We start from the raw sequence: 21,041 nt of genomic DNA, 5'->3' as shown, positions 1-21,041 counted from the left end.
AAATAGCAGAGCGTTCCATTAAAACATGTTGTTGTGTAAGCCTTCTTCTGAATGCTGCTCATGAGACAGAACACCAAGCAAAGAAACTTCATCTCATAGGAGAGCAGCTTGTTTTTGGCCAGTTTCCTCCTATTATATATATATATATATATATATATATATATATATATATATATATATATATATATATATATATATATATAATTTAAAATTAAAGATTTATATATATATATATATATATATATATAATTTAAAATTAAAGATTTATATATATATATATATATATATATATACGTATGTATATGTATATATATATGTACATGTATATGTATATAATACATATACATATACATATATATATATATATATATATATATATATATATATATATATATATATATATATATATATATATATGCATAAATATGAAAACATCAGATTTTCCTTAAAAGTAGACAAAAAGAACCCAGTTAAACAAAAATATTATTTGGTCATTTATTTTGTTAAGGGAAATGTCACTAATGACCCAATATTACATGTCTGTGAGTGGCAAAAGAATGTGAACCTCTAGGATTATCAGATAATTTGAAGGTGAAATTAGAGTCAGGTAATTTCAATCAATGAGATGACAATCAAGTGTGAGTGAGCACCCTGTTTTATTCAAAAAGCAGGACCCTATCAAAGCCTTCCCAACACGTTTGTCGACGTGTATTAATCAGGTTATTGAAACTTGATTGATTGGTGTCAGGAATATGAAAACTACAAATAAATCATGCTTTTAAACGTGTCATTGAGGATTAAAATGATCTAATGAAAATATGTGTACCAAATGACCAAAGATGTCATTAAACACGGTTCTCAATCATTTTTGACAAAAAATTAACACATGCGTCTTTTAAAATATGATAGCAATCATATATATTTTCCTTCTTTTCCTTCACATGTGCATAGTTAACACCTTGAAGTTGTCAGAAATGTATCACATGTTGGGAGATTTCGTTATTAATGGCAAGAAAGCCATTAATATCTTTTGTAGGGGTCGAGGTCTTAATTAGGAGGGTCACAATGGAGTGGGTCACGTTATTTATTTATTTATTTATTTATTTATTTATTTATTTATTTATTTGTGCTATTTTCGGCAATAAACACGTTACTTCTCATTTGGGATGCGGTAATTAGGATGGGATGCAAATTAAACTCTACATTTAAGTGCACAAATACACACACACACGCACACACAGACATGTGATTACCCAGGCGCACAGAGAGTAGACTATGACAAATATTTGCACAAACCGATGAAGAGGGGTCGTATATTTACATAACGAGGAGATAAGGTTGCGCTAATCGCAGGAGCCAGAGCGCATCAAGCGAACCGCGTCACCTTCCGTGTGTTTATTTATAAAACGGAGGGCAAGGGCACTTCCTCGGTCTATGCGGGGTCATTCAGTACCCGCAACGACAATCCATAAATGAATAGTGCGCTCGTGCTCTCTCGGTCCCTCTCTCTTTTTTTTTCGCAAGCCCTGTTTCTGATTGGTCTCGTGTCTAACAGTGGCAAACACCACTAGCATATATATAAATATATATATATATATATATATATATATATATATATATATATATATATATATATATATATATTGTAACACGAGTCACTCACTTAAGATAAAAGCAGCTCAAGAACAACTTTACGCGCGAAGTCAAGGTGAGACAGCAGAGACACGGGCTAAGATGAGAGCGCAGATCCAAAAAGCCCCAGCGCAGATCCTCGATGTGCTGAAGAACAAGTCGGTCGGGCTGCAGCACTGCAAGCCAACATCCTCGGTGTGTGTGCTGGACTCGAAAGATGCTGTGCCTTGCCCTGCACACACTTTCCAGTCCATCCCGGGCCCAACAAACTGGCCCCTTCTGGGGAACCTCTTTGACATCCTACGTAGAGGAGGCTTAGCAAAACAACATCAGACAGTGGTATCTATTATTATTATTATTATTATTATTATTATTATTATTATTATTATTAAGAATAGCATATATGTTTTGCACATTCCTTTTAATAAATGTGTTGATAATTGCTCCCAGTGGTTTTTTTTTTATTATTTATTTATATTTTTAACACTTTAGATGGATTACCATAAGAAATTTGGCAAAATCTTCCGGATGAAAATGGGCTCGTTTGAATCAGTGAACATTGGTGCACCTTGCTTGCTAGAAGCGCTGTACAGGAAGGAGGGTAACTATCCCCAGAGACTGGAAATCAAACCCTGGAAGGCATACAGAGATCTGCGGGACGAGGCTTACGGACTTCTCATCTTGTAAATAATTATTCCCAATCACCCCCACCCCCCCAAAACTGATATGATAATTAAATTGATTTGTTTGTTTTATTCATGTCTGCCTCCATTTTCAGAGAGGGAAAGGATTGGCAGAGAGTGAGAAGCACATTTCAACAGAAATTCATGAAACCAACTGAAGTTGTGAAACTCGATAGGAAAATGAATGAGGTTGGTATGTTATGCAAAGAAAACCTATCGTGCTCAATATCTGAACTGTCAAATTTTTGATCAATGATTCACACTGTTTGTTTTCCTCCTTTAAAGGTTTTAGCCGATTTCCTTAATAGGATTGGAGAGGTTAATGTGAACGGGAAGATCAGTGACTTGTATTTTGAGCTGAATAAGTGGTCATTTGAAAGTGAGTTTTTAGTATTTCATATTTAGCAATACATACTTTCTCAACATATTTACAGCCCATCATCCACTACCTGCTTGTTTATTTTATTAATAATATGTATATTTTTAATTGTATAAATTATATGTATAAATTATCATATTTACATATATCATAACATAATGACATTAGCCCTTTTCCCTGTTACAGCCATCTGTTATGTGCTCTATGACAAACGATTTGGGATTTTGCAAGAAAACGCCAATGAGGAGGCAACTGACTTTATCACAGCGATAAAAACGGTATGCCGTTTATCTCATAAGAACAATGTAGTTTATCTGTACATTTCAGCAACTCAAACAGTAGGATAACCTTTTCTCAGCCTTTGTTTGTCTGATGTGTAGTTTGCTAGTCCTTTAATCAGTTCACTGAGGTTATGTTACAGAACTGGATGTTACGTCACATTACATTTTGTGTTTATGGAAACTGTAGCATGAGTCGGGCAGAATTTGTAGGAGATCATCTCTGTTTGAAACACATATTGCTTTCTTATTTCTAGGTTTTTCAGGGGAGCAATGCAAAGTATTTAGGCAATCTAAAGCACAAAGTATAAAGTTATGCTTTGTTAACGTCAAGATGTGTATGGACACATTAAATTCAAAATCTAAGTAAAGCTCAGTGTTAGAGTGTTAATGGTGACTGTCCATTAAAAATAATCTGGGATTATACTTGATATGTGCCAGACGTCCTGTCATAACATGTGTATCTATTTCAATTTTGCGTGTGCAAATGTCTAAACTGTTCCACATTTTCTGACTGACAGATGATGAACATGTTTGGCAAGATGATGGTGACTCCAGTTAGTCTCCACAAGAGCCTGAACACAAAGACATGGCAAGACCATACAGCTGCTTGGGACTGTATTTTTAATACAGGTAAAAATGCATCATTAATACAACACATTTCCTGCCATGTGATGAGATATAAACTTAGTACTTTTCTGGTTGATCATGCCTTCCTCTATTAGTGACTACGGTACTGTTGATCAATGTTCACACGTTGTTCTAGTTTCAGTGCTTGCGAGTGGGAGGGGACAGAGTGAGTCGTAGTAAACAGTATGACCTAAGTGCAGAGGGAATGCAGCCAAACATTTGTAGTAGAGGGAACAGGGAGGCAGGCCAGGGAGAGGGTGGAGATATGCTAACGTAAAAGTTGTATACCCATAGTACTGCTGCTTCACCAACCAGAAAATTCAAACAGGGCATTATTTTTCCAATAATTATTGCTGTACTGCATGGTAAAATTGATTCAGTAATTGATACAGTTGATTTAACACATAAAATTATTTTCTTTTCATTTTTTTCAGCTAAAATCTACATTGACAAGAAGTTGAAAAGACACTCAAGTGGAGAAACTGATGGCTTCCTTAGTGATATCTACCATAACTGTCCCCTCACCAAGAAGGAGTTGTATGCAGCAATAACTGAGCTCCAGATTGGCGGTGTGGAGACAGTGAGTATGAAAACCTTCAAAATCAGGAACCGTAATGAACCCTTAGAATTTTATGGTTGTCTCTGAAAATTTCTTGATGTTAAGTTAATGCCATAAAGGGTTGGCCATCAATAAGGCAGATACAAATTACAACTTAATTGTTTAAAAACTTTTAAGCAGTATTCTTGTGTGGAATTTTTCTCACCCATATTTAGTGTCTTGTAAATAACATTTATAACTTTATAATGTGCCAAATAATCAGATAAACATTATAATCCTAAAGGTTTGATAAGTATGCTTGTTTTAAAACTAGTTTTGAAGACCCTCTTCACCTAATTCCAGTCCAATAAATTTATATGATTTAAGCAGTTCATGCAATTTGTTGCATAAAATGACAAACACACAGTTCATAATGACAAAACAAACTGCCTTCCTTTCCCTACACAGACAGCCAACAGCGCATTATGGGCTATTTTCAACCTCTCGCGGAACCCCCATGCTCAGGACAAGCTGTTGAAGGAGATCAGAGAGGTGGTGCCCCCTGGACAGGTTCCAAGTGCTGAGCACATTAAGAACATGCCATATCTTAAGGCATGTCTGAGGGAGTCCATGAGGTAGGACATGTTCATCACTCTTATCATTATGACAAGACACTAAGACTTATATAAACAAGGTGCTTTAATAATGCCCCATTATTATTAATTTTTAAATTGCGTAAAATGGATCTACAGTGTACATCAACATAATTTCTAAATACAACAAATTATACCATTTTTGCATGGTTGACAGCTATGCTTGCAGCTGTTTAGTTAAAAATATTAGACTAGAGTCTAGTTTAATCTGAGACTCTAAACTGACAGGGTCAAAAGCCAGGGGGAAACAATTATTTAATCTCAGAGTTGTCGTGAGAGTTTTTACTGTTAAAAACTAATCACACTAACATAATGCTCTGACAAGACAAGTCATGAAACAGAAAGAAATGTTCTTAAACATTAAGCAAGGATAATACGTTCAAATGGTTCTAGGAATGTTTGTGGTGTTTTGTGGGATTATCATGCCTTGACCTATATTCTCTTATGCATATCATTCCATAATGTGGCTCATGCATGTCAGTTTATGTCACATTTCCTTCTCTTTTTTTTTCCATATAAACAGACTTTCACCCTCCATCCCTTTTACAAGCCGAACTTTGGACAGAGACACTGTACTCGGGGAATACAGTTTGCCTAAAGGGGTAAGAGCCTTATTGCTAATGTTATTTCTGCACTGCCATCTACAGACTGCTTTCCATCATTACAAATAACTCTAATTTACCTTTGTAAGGACTTAGGCTTTGTTCATTTAACTTTAATACATTATATATTTATAAATATTTAGATGAAAGCCTTTGGGAAGTTTGCCAAATTAAAGTTTTTCATCCAATTGCAGACAGTTTTGATGATTAACAGCCAAGCACTAGGGTCTAATGAGGAGTACTTTGACAATTGGAAGCAGTTCATGCCAGAACGGTGGATCGAGAATAAAACCTCTATCAACCCATTTGCCCATGTTCCTTTTGGCATCGGCAAGAGGATGTGTATCGGCCGACGCCTGGCTGAGCTACAGATACACCTCTCACTGTGCTGGGTAAGATCACACTGTCGAGTTAACCAGAATAAATAGCAAATCAAATTTAATTGTGCTAACATTTATGGTTTGGTGTTTTTATGCTTTTTTCCACAGTTAATTCGTGATTATGAGATTGCAGCAACAGATTATGACCCAGTGGAAGCTATCCATACCGGAACACTGGTGCCCAATCGAGAACTTCCCGTGGCTTTCATCCGGCGATAAGGTAAGAACAGAACTATAGTCCTACAAAAATGCAAATATATTCACATCATTACGGAAATGAGAAATCAAGTAAAATTCCTCATATATTTAACATTATATATGTTTTTTTTTCTTTTTGCAGACTGCTTCAATATCGTGTGGAAACAAAACTCCATAGCCTTTGGTCAGAAGTATTCAGAAGGCTTGATTTTGCTGCTACTCTGCTGCTAAGCATCAGAATGTATTTATCTGATTACTTAAAATATACCTCAGATTATTAATATTTAGCTTACATTGTAACAGTTTAGGGATAGACATAAATGTACATACAGTATATTCCATGTGACTTTATATTACAATATCATAGTAATCATTAGCCATCAGTTTAGATGACCAAATTGAGTCATTAAAAATCAATTTCATAATACTGGCGACATCCTACCTATAAAATAATTATTTTGTAAGCTGACATTTAAAATGCCATATTATCTGTACACCAAAATCCTTCAATGTACTATAGCTTTAGAGTATGTGTTTAAACTGTGTAAAATATGTAAAACTTGGAGCGTCTGAAAATAGTGTTCTTATATATGTTGTATATAGATTAAATATATCACAAAGGTAATGATATTTATACATAACAATTACAGTGTTACCAATGTATTTTTTTAATGCATCATCTTTGGGAAATAAATTAATACAGTAAATGTATACAAAATGGCTGTGATGAGTAGTGAGTATGGTACATACTTCACTTCAGATACACATTTACTCATGGTCTTGGATTCAGGAGCACTGGGAGATTTCCCAGCGGCCTGGCCTGCCAGTTGTCCCAGAACCACAACCCCCCCCCACCCCCCCCCCACTCTACTCCATCTACCAATCGTACAACTACTCTATCATGGCGTATTTCTCTTCACCACAGAAAATGAGTAACATTTCTAATCTATTCAGCAGGGAGTGATGTGTGTATAGTACCATTAGCTAGCTTTTTAATAAAATTGATAAGAAGAGGAATGGTAGAGGGGAAATAGAAAGTATTAAAAACAGAAAAGCTCTTTCCATGAAAGTACTGAGCATATTAGTAAAGGAAGTCTCGCCATATTCCGGACACAGTGTTGTTTCTGAATGTCAGCAAACCCAAGTAATTATGAGGAACCAGCACACTTTAGGACTGTATTAGAGAGGTGTTCAGGGATCATTTCTGCACTCACACCACAGGAATGGAAAATATTAGCCTTGAAGAATCTGTAAAAGGTGCATGGTGATACCCACGTAGTAGCAGCACAAACTTCCTGGAGTGGCACATCTCAAATAATGCCCATATGGAGGACATGCTCCTCCTTAGAGTGGTGTGTCATGGTAGAGGCCAGGCATCTGGCCAACCTGTAGGTCAAGGTGATGACATCCACCACGAAGTAAGCCAGTCTCTGCTTAGACAGGGGACCTTGTTGTGTTATCCATTTATGGCAGATAAACACTTGATTTGATCATCACCCACTGTCCAGTACAAATAGTACCATAGAGCACATACTGGGCATTACAGGGCATGCTCAGCAAGTTCTTCTTTATGGACCACTGCAAGGTCAGTTGGTTGGCTTACAAAAGTAGGGGATAACCCTACTCAAACACAAGGTATGTAGTTCTGTAACTCTTTTGGCTACAGGTACCACTAATAAGAAGGCAGTCTTTAGATAGGCCCATTTCATTTTGGTATCGTGCATGGTCTCATGAAGGGAGGTCTTAAGGGACTCTAAAACATGGGTAACATCCCACACTGGGGTATTGGCCAGGTGTGGTGATGCTCTGAAATAGCTGCCACATACACCTTCAACATAAATGTGGATGTTCCACTGCCTAGCAGTCGCTGTAAATAGCATAGTTCTCTAGAAACTGGGCAGTGCACAGGATTTGTGGAATAGTTTCCACTTGAGAGCATACATGGCCCATGCACTAGGGTCTCTTGTGTTCAGTTGGACTGCTGGGTTGCATTCCTCAACCTGCTCTTCACTCTGTGGGGCCAAACCCACAGGTGCAGGTAAACTGGCTGATGGTGATGTAGGGAATATTAGCTGTTTGGGTTAATTGTATTCTCCACCATTATCCATCCATCCATCCATCCTCTACCGCTTACTCCTTTTCAGGGTCACCGGGAACCTGGAGCCTATCCCAGGGAGCATCGGGCACAAGGTGGGGTACACCCTGGACAGGGTGCCAGTCCATCGCAGGGCACAATCACATACACACTCACACACCCATTCATACACTATGGACACTTTAAACACACCAATCAGCCTACCATGCATGTCTCTGGACTGGGGGAGGAAACCGGAGTACCCGGAGGAAACCCCCGCAGCATGGGGAGAACATGCAAACTCCTCTCCACCATTATATGTAACCAAAATTAGCTGTTTAAATTGAGCTATCTTATTCTCCACTAAATATGCAGGATAGACTAGCAGATCAGCTTGAAAGGGGAAATTTGGCTAATCAGGTATTTCTGATCAACTATTCATCCAGCGATAAGTTGAACTTAGTGTATTCATTAATTATGTATTAGCTAATACCTCCGTGGCCACCAGCAATAATATTCTATATGCAGTGAAATATTATTTGAAGAGCATGTAGCAGGATCGGCAATTCAAGGCAGTGGCCATTGTAAACAAATAAGGCACGTGTGTTTAAAAACAAACGAGACTTTATTGAACTATTCTATGACACAGAAACTAATCTAACACATAACACACACACACACACACAGGCAAGCAGATGTGAAAATGGTTTAACAGAGTGAAGGAAGTTCCGAATTTATAACAAATAATGCTATTTCACAGACCATAACCTGAACAACCATCAACGTTATCAATCTAATTTCACTTCTTTAGAAAGCCTTTAAACTTTATATTATATGCACCAGTCTCAGCTAGAGTCTGGTGTATTGCTTGCCTGTTGAGGGGATTTCTTTGTTACTTCATGGTGTCGACTGGATTCCCGCAATGGTTATTCGTGCATCTGGTCGGCGTTGAGTGGCGTCTCAGAAGACCAACCGGAATGATGAATGAAATGGCGTCTAGTATGAGGGGTGTTTGGAGAGCTGGCAGCGGGAGTTTTGAAAAGCTGGGGAGCTCTAAGTGGATCGATGAGCAGATATTGATTGACGACTCCCACGGCCGCCAATGAGGTGAAATGAGTTGATTTAACGAGCCGAGAGATCTGAGAGCACCAAGTACATAGACAGGTTTAAGACAGAAGAACGCAGAGAGTTGGATTTTAACTCTTTCTGGCTAGTCCCACCCTCTAAGGGTTCCAACCAACCAGAGATTGTCTTAGGGCAGGATGTAAGCCAAATGCTCTGCCTATGAGGTTACTCAGTCCATTGTCACTGTAGATGGGTGGTTGCACGCCTTTTCATGATGCGTGGATTAAACTTTGTACAAAATACTAACATGTACATTTAATGATATCCTATCTGAATTTCTTAACTTTTATCTATCAGAAAATTATTCCACAAACACATACACACCACACACAACATATGTTAAGTACACTATTAATGGTAAAACAAAATAATCATACTAGTACTACTATACTAATGCATGCAAAATAAATGAAATGATTTGTGGAACCTTAGTAGTTATAAACACGAATAAAACATGGCAGAAATGGGTGATTGCAGTTGTTTTACAAATGTATTCATTATCACAGTCATTGTTTCTGTGGACTGCCCTGATTGTGGAATGTGCTGATTCAACAAGATGGGGGGGGTGGCTCCTCCCCCTCTTTCTTCCTGCAGTTATCACTTTATGGGTGAAGAACCTTGGGTTTTATCTGTGGGGTAAGCCATCTGGTTTTGGTGAGTCCAAGAAAAGGGCTTGTTTCTCAAACCACTTGTGGCATTCTGTGGTTTTACTGCAACATTCGGCCAGGTGGCCACTCCGACAAACGCCGTTAGTGTTTACTAATGGTGGGTTTGTCCTTCCACCTCAGACTTGTTGGCACCAATCCCAACAGCATCTTTGAATTATGGTCCCTAGTGGTCGAGGGCTGTTTAAATGGAATGTCTTATCTCTTCTTGTTATCATCTCTGCTGCCTGGTTCAATCCTACAGTGATTTCTTTCCATTTAGCACAGTTGATCTATTATGGAAGAAAGCTACTAAGGAATTCCATTCCTCTAGTGATAGCAACTGTGAAAAGTCTGGCCACATTGGAGCCACAAGCAGTACTCTGTGGTCTGACCATTGATTCTGTGCAATGTGAGCAGAATCAATGGTGGAGGAGGAAATGAATATGGTAGACACTGAGGCCAGCCTTGGGCCAGTATGTCCTGACCTATCAGTGTGTCCAGCTCCACCAGGAAGAACCACAGTCATCAACAGTGATTTGCTTTGGTATCTGCAAAGAGCTCACAACGCTGCACCACTGTGACTTGTGAGTTGATTTCAGGGGGGCCAATACCGATCCATTCTACAATTCTATGATTTGTTTTTAAAGCATCCCCTTTAGGGTGACACCAGATAGTGGAATTATACATCATTACTCTTCTACAACTGTATACTGTAAAGTCAAACAATATCAATTGTGTTGAGAGTACGGTCAGTATGAGTCCTGAGATAAGCATAGTAGAGTATGATTACAGCATCAACTCATAGGTTGGCCATGGCAAAATATACTTTTTTAGTTTATACTTTTATCGTTGAATCCTGATAGAGAATTTCAGGCAGATTTGATGAGGATAGTCTCCGTTTTCTGTCTTTAAACAAACTCATTCTCCAAAATACAGTGCTAGGTGAAAAAGGAAATAAAAAAAGAAAGAAAATGCAGCAGCTGATAAATGTTTAGTACTGTGAAAACATGTGGAAAAGATTAAAAGATTTAAGGGCTAGTTTGAAGCTTTCTATTGTTTTTGATGTTTGTGAAACACTGTAACACTGATGTCTGATGTGAGATCAGTAGTTAATCAGAGCTTTCTCTTTATGTACATATACAGTATTCTCACCCTCTGTATTCCTCATGACCTAGATGAAAACAGCACTTTATAGAAATGACACTATGGTCCTAGAAGACTCTGACCTTCAGGACCCTGGATAGCAGCTGCCCCAGCTCCAGCACTGCAATTGTGGACAATGAATGGTACATAAACTGAGCCTGAGGCAGCAGTAATAATGATGTATAGCTACAATGGATCAGGACTAGAGTCAGCAAATGAGTGACAGTTAGAGACATGCTCTTACTTCCAAAAATGATTGGATATATATCTCATCACATTTGATAGCATGCTATTCTCATGCTATCCTGAGTCAGAAGTTGTAAGCTTTCTAGCTGTAACCACTGACCCTGTACTCCATACTCCCAGTCAGAATAGTATGGCACAGAAAACTCACTGATACCTATTAGTGAAAGCAGGAGCCCCTGAATATCCATCCATTTTTTACACCACTTATCCTATCCAGTGAAGCCTATCCCAGCCTGGAGCCTATCCCAGGGGACTCGGGGCACAAGGTGGGGGACACCCTGGATGGGGTGCCAACCCATTACAGGGCACCCTGGAATATGTAATTTCCTTTTCTTGACAATATAAGTAGGGTCCCTGGAAAAATAAAGCCTGTTGCTCCTAGGTCCCACGAGACCCATGCCTACTAGTTGTAGGCTGGTTGTAGGCTGTTGGCAACCTATTTCTGCTTCATGTGAATAAGTTAACCTGTAAAGTAATATTGTGTAGAGAGTAGAGAAATTCCGCTATCTGTGTGATTTTAGGACTGCTGTGGCTTTTCATTCTTGAAGCCATCTGGTTCCCTTGCCTTTGAATCTGGCCCCTCTGATAGACCAAACTCTGAAAAACTGGTCAAACAGTTGAACCATTAATGCCCTTGGCTGACAAGGACATAGGACTAGACAGCAACCCCAAAGGTGCATAAAACAGTTTAACTAACACTTCAGCGAACTGGTCTAACCATCAAACAGTTTTGGATTTTGATTAATAAAGTCACAGAACATTGGGTCTCACCCTAGGCAGGTACTACCTACTATGTTAGATCTGTCAAAGTTGGTCCACTTGTTCGAAGCATCCCACCAAGCCATTAGAAAAAGTTTTTATATATAATAAATTATACTGATATATAATTGGTGATATGCAGTCATACTGTCTCACCTCTTTCTGTGTCGCATTCTGTGCTTTAATACAAGTGGTACAGCTTTTTCATCGGATAAATTGAAATAGAGTAGATTATGCAATGATGATTTGGTGCTTCCAAAGTACAGTAGGAACACAGAAGTTTAAGCAGCATTGTTTAAGCAATTGTTATCCATAATTTAGTCTCAGATAGGTATTTCTATTGTTCTCTTATTTCACTTTAGTAGAAATAGACACATTTTTGTACTAATAAAAAGCCTGACTCATTAGATTTGTGTTAATCATGAACAGTTAACAGCCCACCAAAGGCATTAATAACATTTTAGAATTTAGTGTAACAAAACTGAGAATTTATGCTAATTCATTCATTGGGCAAATTTTATGTCCCTAAATAAATAAACAACAAAACATAAACATGGATTAGCTGTTTATCTGTAAAAACGACACTAAAGCTCAAGGACAATGTGTGCGTGTGTGTGTGTGTGTGTGTATGTGTGTGTGTGCATGCTCTTTTGCTTATGGGAGGAGGGAGGACTATCAGCTGACACTGCATAGACACAGACTCAATGTCATCATGTTCTGGAATTTCACAACATTTGAACCTGTTGCTTTGGCAGAAAAATACACAAAAACATTGCCAATGATATAACACCAGCTACTGTAACTTTGGCCCTGGTTTCTCAACATCTCTTTGCTCTGGACACACACGAGTGTCATTCACCTTAGAGATGTGTGTATTCTAAGTCAAAACAATCTGCAATGAGTCAACAGCGGTGTCCAATACAGTGAAAGTCAAATTGCTACTTATTATATTACTATCAGAATAATAGCATGATTTGATTTTGCCTCAATTTAAACCAAGTATCTTTGTCTATTTTTTAAAAAAATCTTTAGATTAATTTCTGTATTATTATTCTCATTTAAAAATTTCAGTCTTACTTCATTTATGTAATTTTAGGGCAGTCAGAATATAACCTACAAACCCCAAAATGTAATGCTTTAAATTATGTTGCTTTCCATCCATCCATTTTCTGTACCACTTATCCTACACATTGTCATGGGGAGCCTGGAACCTATCCCAGGGAACTTGGGGCACAAGGTGGGGGACACCCTGGATGGGGTGCAATCCCATTGCTGGGCACAACCACACATACACACATACCCATTTACACGCTATGGACAATTTGGGAAAGCCAATCAGCCTACGACGCATGTCTTTGGACTGGGGAAGGAAACGTCTGAAGCACAGGGAGAATATGCAAGCTCTGCACATATAGGGTGGAGGTGGGATTCGAACCCCCAACGTGCTAGCCACTAAGGCACCAGGATGAGGTCTGATGGGGAACTCTGCTGGCAGGGAGGGGAAATGTCCTGAGTTCTCATACCAAGACCCCACCTGACAGGTGGCGCCAAAAGCCAAGTTAGCCCCTGGTCTAGAAGCAGTTTGGCATGGATGTTCATGATGGAAGCCCAAGATTAACGAAGGATCTTTGATGTCTTCAGCTAAATCCCAGAAATGCTGCTCTTGACCGTAACCCTTCCAGCCCACTATATACAGCAGGGGTTAGTTGTACAATATGATCTGGGGAGCATTTTGATTTCCTGGTATAGTATTCTACTTGACCCTTTAACTGCAGGTGGTATTCTGAGGAGAGACTCACATTGATTTTCAAATGATGACAGAATGCTTTGCAAAACTGGGAAAGCACATGGGGGTTGCTTTGATGCTGCCACAGGATTGCTCCTGTAGTGCTCTCTACCACAACCTCTACCACAAATGTAATGATGGATTTGGATGATGAAGATTGGGAACACTGGTGAAGTAAATACATCGATGGCTGCTTCATTCCACTTAAGGTCATTGGGCTTTCCTCAGTGCAGGAATGTTAACTAAAGTCTCAAATAAATCTTCTATATAAGGTCACAGATATTAGGAATAATTGCATTTTTTTGATGCTATGAGCTTGAAGCCATGATGAGACTCTTGAACATCCCAAGAAGGAAACTGAAGGCTGATGAAATTCAAAACTTCCAGTTTGACATATAGATGATTGTCTAGGACCTTTTTTGAAGACTTGACAACATGTCTCATATGCTCAAACTCTGAGGAGTAGTACATGAAGATTTTGTGAATGATTGACCAACTCATGAAGTACCACATGAATTTTGAGAAGACTTGATTGACATGAAAATGATCAGATCACTATGGAGAAAACCACTGTGCATGGTGAGAGGGATAGTGGTTGACATGATCTTACCACTACCTGAGGGACCTTGGATGGTCACAGAACTTTTTAAGGGAACCAGGGGAATTTCTAAGAGCACAGTATCAAACACTCTGGTAACAAGCACTTGGCAATGTCCTTGGACAGTTTATATAGTGAACCATGTTTGCTGACAGTAGTGGCAGTAGCAAATCATTAAGATCACACTGTTTTCCCCATTCTGGTGTTTGATGTGAACATTAACTGGAGCTCTTGAAAAGTATCTACATGGGTTTATGCGCTATGTTGTTTCCGCATTATTGGCTGATGTGATAATTACATGAATGAGCAGGTGTACATGTTCATATTAAAGTGTGTACATGCATGTATTGTATTGAATGTAACGTATTATCAATAGTTTGCATCTTACTACAGTCTCTTATACTGCACTACACGTGTGCTTTACTGTTAACTTTTGCATTTGTTGCATTGTGTATACATATGTTGTACATATTTTGTTGTGGTCTCACATTTCATGTGTTTGTTGTAATATGGTCACACAAAATACATCTCTCAGTGCTTTTAAAACACAATGCGAACACTAAATCTCTAGGATTAATTACTTTTTTTAAAATATAGATTACATTTGCATATCATCTTGTCTCAGGGGCTGGGGTCATGAAATCTCAATATGCTTATAGTAAACTCCTAGATACCAGAAGGTGCTGACTTTAAATTGAGTTTTTCTGTTATAATGTTAAAGCAGTAATAGAAGTCCTTTTAAAATGTCACATTACTTTATTAAGTTGATTAGTTTATTATTAATTAGATATTAAGTTAATATTCCTTAATAGTGCTGCTAACCATGTTGTCTCAAGGGCACAAAATAAATAATCTCTACTTAATATTTTAAATAATATTTCTGCTTAACAACACTGTCCTGAGGTTTAACAATGGGACAGTGTACGGTGTTCGTCTAAGACAATATTTAAGCTCTTTTTATAGTAAGTTAAAGTCTAACTACATCATACAGTTATTATATAAAGCTTCCATACCCTTTGAACCTTTACAATTTTTATTCTGTTACCACACAGAACCAGACATTTATTAACTGTGTACTCAAAGTGAAATTATCTGCATTTAAAAAAAAAAAAAAATGAATTCAGCTACAAGTAAAAGCAAATACAAACAACTGACTGGAAAATATTTGCTCTTTGCTTTGCATTGGAAGTATCCAGCATTGTCAGTATTGATCTTTTGACTGTGCATTCTAGCATATAGGAAGAAAAGTGACAGAACTAAAAAGGCATAACTAGACATAATAAATGTAAAGACAGTTGGCTGAACAGACTCAAAAGAGAGCACCTGGTAAGATGGGATAGGCCAATTTGTTTAATATGTGGACAGGTAGACCATAAGGATTGAAACTGTCTCCAGTGAGCATCTCATTCCCATTCTAGTGTCTTCTGGAGACAAAGTTAGGGCAAGACAGGCCATTTGTGATGGTGTGCCTTCAGGTCTACATTTAAGTGCAAGCTGTTCTGAGTATTCTGGACACACTTTGAGAAGAATACACTGTTCAGTAAGGGGCCTATTCGGGGCTTTTTTCCTCCAAGAGGAGTATAGGAGAAGTCCAATGTGTAATACAAAAAGGAGGTAATGTACATTGCACAAATACACCTCAGAGTCACATGAACCATTGCACATAGTGAGCACTGATACACTGCAACAGTAAGGCAGTTGGCTCTGTGACAGATCATGACTGGAGAGAGTGGAATAATGAAAAGAGAATGAAAAGTCCAGCGCAGAGTGATCACCTCACCACCAGTGACAGGCCTAAACACAGCTTTTACCTGGTCAGTTTCTGCATTTTCACATGTAGCTAAATGCATCTCTGGTCAAACAGATTGAAATCTGATACACTGTGGGAAAAAAAGTTTTTTGAATTTATTTAATTTAAATGCGTACATTGCTTCCAATTAATTGAATTGAGTTACATTAACACAATTTATTTTCGTACATCTAAGATGATTTGGTCATATATTTTCAATGTCCAGAATAAAATCAAACTCCACGCTTGCACCTGAACTGAAGATCGAACCCAGTTTGCTGGCACTCTGTAACATTCACATTACCACTACACTATTCCACCACACATGATTTAACCATGTTAATTTAAATACCATACTTATAGTACCTGTAACAGCCAACATTCCCACAAGATTTTCATAATTGGTTTATATTAATACAATGTGAATTGATCACGCTCACCTTACATAATTCAATCATCTAATTAGAAACGTGTTTAAATTAAGTTTAGCATAAGCAATGAAATCACGTTTTGATAAGAAACTTTTGATTTTTTGAGGATTTCTATTGGGGCATTTTTAAACATGCGAACATATTTGAAGGTGCCAGCTTCAGCAAAGTCTGGAATAGGATGTTCAGGAAGTACATATGAGTGTGATGGCCAAGTGTCCACAAACCTTTGGTCATATGGTATATATGAATGGATGAATGGATTAAAGTTTAAAAGACTTTCTCCATTTTCAGAATTGTAACTCTGATCAGCCAGATGATCCACCAAGGACCTTCACTTTGTGTGTGGATTTGCACAAGTTTAAAGCCCATCTTATTGTAAAGGATGACAGCTGCCCTCTGAGTAGAGCTAGTTTCCAGCACAACCTTTGAGAACCCTCGTTCTTTACAAAAGTCCACAGCTACTTTCCCCAGGCGTGACCCGATACCAGTGTGACGACACTCAGAAGACACATTAATTCGGTAAAGGTGTCCGTACTTTTGCCCATCACTATTTGGAAGATTTTGGGCCTCTACAGCCACCATACCCACCACCAGGGGCCGCCCATTGACCTGAGCTTCCGCAACCCAGAAGCCGTTATCTGGGTTTCTAATGTAGTAGCCTGTAATGTCCTGCATGTCTGTGCTCAGCTTCAGTCTGACATAACCAGCGTAGAACTCATAGCAGCAGTACAACAACAGTCCAATCCAGGATGCTCCAGCCAGCAGAGCCAGACCAACTGATTCTCCACTCAGTATATAGCCCACAATGCAGAAACACAGAGTCAGAGTAATGTGGACCGGCTGGGAAATGGCATAGATGAATGAAGGAATAATGTGCTCCTGGATTCCATCTTGAAATATTGTTTTCACCACTTCAAAGTCTGAGGGCTGGAATTTCCTAATCACTATATGCACTGAGACAGCACATGTAAAAGAAAAAAAAGGGAAAAGCACACAAATGTCAAATAATGTATTTAGATGAATTTGTTTATTAAATGAAAAATCAACCCAAAACAGCATGCATATTAATCTTGATAATTAACATGTAATTTTTTTCTGCTGTCCAAGATTTATTTTATAATGGAATTCTATGTTGACCTTTTTTAGTTCAAAATATTTTCATCGACATGTTGATCTATTTTTACTTTAATGTTTTTTTACATTAGCAACAATGTCATTCATCTACATGCTGATACTGGCAAAAGTAGAAATTAGCCCTGGCTTCATCTTTACCAAAAGAGAGTGATGTAGCAGCGCTTTAGTCCTTCAGTCTGTCCTGTTACATCACTTACTCATCTGTACACGCTTCTCAAACAGATCAGGTTTTAAAGCTTCAACTTTCATTCTAACACCAACATCAGCACCATTGCGCCTTTAACCTCACAGATCACTAACTAGCCGAGCAGAGTCTGCCATAACTGAGCACAAATCTGTCATTTAACTGTATTGCATTCCAAAACAGTCCAAAGTTTGCCGTCTCCACTTCTTCTACGTTAGATTTCTGATTAATATGACATTGAACATCATTGGATGGCCAAAACAATAAATACATCTATAGTAACATGAACTTTATCTAGAGGGATTTATACATTTACGATGTAAGGCAACACTTCTCAAACAACTACACTCTCAGAAACAATGGCACCAAACTGTACATGAATTTGTCACTGGGGTGGTACTATCAAGAGTACCTTTAGTAGTTATCTGGGAAGGGGAGGTACCTTTAACAAAGCTTAATGAAGCTTTAAACGTCAAAGTGTCCACCTTAAATAATTTTTAAAGGTATAAATATACATACTAAAGATACAAAAGAAGGTAATATTGATGGCAGCACCCCAGCAACAAGGAAAAGTACAGTTTGCACCTTTGTGACATTTGGAACAGTTTTTCTGTCTGCAGCTGAACAGTTCAATGATACTGAAACTTACTTTTCGAGTTCATGTTTCCTTTTCCTTGTTATCACTGCGTCAGTTCTGCTGAATTTTCTTTCTCCTCTCAAGACTCTCAAGCAGACTGGAAGAAAGTCATGTGCTTCTGCCAAACTATTGTTGTTTTATCATCAGCTATTCTGGATGAAACTTGTTTTAATCCCAATTTACAACAGTCCAAAGTGCAAAGAGCAAAGGGGAATGCAATGATAGTGTCACTCAGGCTCACTGATTAACAGTGATTTACATCAGTATGGTTTCACTCAGCAAACAAGATACACTTATTTGCATCCCTTTTAATATGGAGGATAGATCAAGTCATATTACACTGATTCTTGAGATAAGGGACAAAACATGTCCTACATACAAAAGTCCTATTTATGTTAAAAATGTAAAAATTCATAAAAATAAAAATACTTAAAAAGTTAAATCTAAAGGTAATCTGTATACTCTGGGCATTTATTGCTTATATATATTTTTTAATCATTTCATTACAATTCTTTTAAATGCATGCTCTATACTTGGAAAACATGTAATTTAACCTGTCCTCAGCAAGAGGGCACAATATCAAACTGCCAAACAAAGTGTTTTCAAATGCAATAAATTCATAAATCTAAATTTAAAGTGAAAGGCAGAGATCTGTAAAATATCAAACAATAAATAAAGTAAAACTTAAATTATATTTTCCATAAAAACTGATGATCAAAGTTGTGTCCTCACTTTGTGTCAACTCCGTCATATTTTTTTTATAATCCTAAAAAATCATGCATTGTCACGATCAGCTATAACTCTGAGGACCCCTTTCCCACTTCCTGCTCATGGTGGAACAGTAGGATGCATGGTCAGGTAAGTTTTATATATTTGTTATATATTTTAACCAAGCAATGTTTAAGTCTCTGTGGTCTTAGCTTTAACATGTCAACACCATCTTCCCATTGTGATCATTTCTGTCTATAATTGTGGGATACATTTTGCCATTTTAGTTATGCTTATTGAGGCAGCTTCAGCTGAGGAAAAAAAAACAACATTGTTCCACTATACAACACATGGTTATAATGGAAAAATATTAAATTTTGTCAACTCCGTCAGATGTCAACTCAGGTTTTATGTCTGAAGGAGATGACTTGCAAGTTGACGGAGTTGACAAGTGCTCACAAAAACTCTTTATATAGTGATATAATATTATTTTTAAATATGGGGAATTATTCTAATGTTGTTCGGAGTATAAAAGAAAGAGAAGAGAGAAATTAAACAGAGACCCAGAAAGCAGAAGGGAGATTCTAGAGAAGGAACGACAAAGGTGAAAGAAAAGGGTTCAAGACAAAAAAGCAAGACAAATCGTTGAACTGGACTATAGGGAGCAGTGGTATCAGACAAGTTCAGAAGTAGCCAATCAGCTAGATAATTGATAAACAGGTTACAGATCCTTTGTATTCCTATAGAATTGAGAAGATTTCTGTTGCTACTACAACATGTCACACAATAATTCTTACTATTACACTGAACCCAATATAAGCTTCTTCTGTTTGTCCAGTGAGCGACCAGAGACCCAGAATGAGACATACTGCTACAAAAAGAAAAGCAATGGAACCAAATTATAATAAAATTACAAAATTAAATTCTTGAACTAAATTAGATATTTTTAAAAAATCACTTAGTTCTTTTAATTTGTTGTCTTGTCAATCAGTTGTTTGAAAAAATATTTTTAGTACTTAATCTGTTGTAACCAAAGAACATTGGTTATACAGTATCTCACAAAAGTGAGTACACCCCTCACATTTTTGTAAATATTTGATTATATCTTTTCATGTGACAACACTGAAGAAATGTATGAAATGAGTGTACAGCTTATGTAACAGTATAAATTTGCTGTCCCCTCAAAATAACTCAACACACAGCCATTAATGTCTAAACCGCTGGCAACAAAAGTAGGTACACCCCTAAGTGATAATGTCCAAATTGGGCCCAAAGTGTCAATATTTTGTGTGGCCGTCATTATTTTCCAGCACTGCCTTCACCCTCTTGGGCATGGAGTTCACCAGAGCTTCACAGGTTGCCACTGGAGTCCTCTTCCACTCCTCCATGACGACATCACGGAGCTGGTGGACGTTAGAGACCTTGTGCTCCTCCACGTTCCGTTTGAGGATGCCCCACAGATGCTCAATAGGGTTTAGGTCTGGAGACATGCTTGGCCAGTCCATCACCTTCACCCTCAGCTTCTTTAGCAAGGCAGTGGTCGTCTTGGAGGTGTGTTTGGGGTCATTATCATGCTGGGATACATGTTGGGATCATACTCTGCTTCAGTATGTCACAGTACATGTTGGCATTCATGGTTCCATCAATGAACTGTAGCTCCCCAGTGCCGGCAGCACTCATGCAGCCCCAGACCATGACACTCCACCACCATGCTTGACTGTAGGCAAGACACACTTGTCTTTGTATTCCTCACCTGTTTGCCACCACACACGCTTGACACCAGCTGAACCAAATAAGTTTATCTTGC

The 21,041-nt window shown here is 38.0% G+C and overlaps 2 protein-coding genes across 2 annotated transcripts; one reads left to right on the top strand and one right to left on the bottom strand.

Annotated features, from left to right (window-relative positions):
• Window positions 1-1,651: 1,651 nt before the first annotated feature.
• LOC128615088 (1,25-dihydroxyvitamin D(3) 24-hydroxylase, mitochondrial) lies at window positions 1,652-6,695 on the top strand. Its single transcript, XM_053636943.1, has 12 exons — window positions 1,652-1,971; window positions 2,125-2,315; window positions 2,411-2,504; window positions 2,601-2,694; window positions 2,881-2,972; window positions 3,494-3,605; window positions 4,037-4,182; window positions 4,609-4,775; window positions 5,317-5,395; window positions 5,590-5,787; window positions 5,884-5,995; window positions 6,116-6,695. The coding sequence occupies exons 1-11, from the start codon at window positions 1,735-1,737 to the stop codon at window positions 5,992-5,994; spliced, it is 1,521 nt and encodes a 506-aa protein (XP_053492918.1). The 5' UTR covers window positions 1,652-1,734; the 3' UTR covers window position 5,995; window positions 6,116-6,695.
• Window positions 6,696-15,106: 8,411 nt separating this feature from the next.
• Window positions 15,107-18,619, bottom strand: nat8l2 (N-acetyltransferase 8-like 2). Its single transcript, XM_053636614.1, has 2 exons — window positions 18,539-18,619; window positions 15,107-17,524 (listed from the first exon to the last, which is right to left on the bottom strand). The coding sequence occupies exons 1-2, from the start codon at window positions 18,549-18,551 to the stop codon at window positions 16,839-16,841; spliced, it is 699 nt and encodes a 232-aa protein (XP_053492589.1). The 5' UTR covers window positions 18,552-18,619; the 3' UTR covers window positions 15,107-16,838.
• Window positions 18,620-21,041: the final 2,422 nt, after the last annotated feature.

The sequence above is a fragment of the Ictalurus furcatus genome, chromosome 11 (genome assembly GCF_023375685.1).
Source record: "Ictalurus furcatus strain D&B chromosome 11, Billie_1.0, whole genome shotgun sequence".
NCBI classification, from domain to species: domain Eukaryota; kingdom Metazoa; phylum Chordata; class Actinopteri; order Siluriformes; family Ictaluridae; genus Ictalurus; species Ictalurus furcatus.
This window is presented reverse-complemented; position numbering and strand designations above follow the sequence as displayed.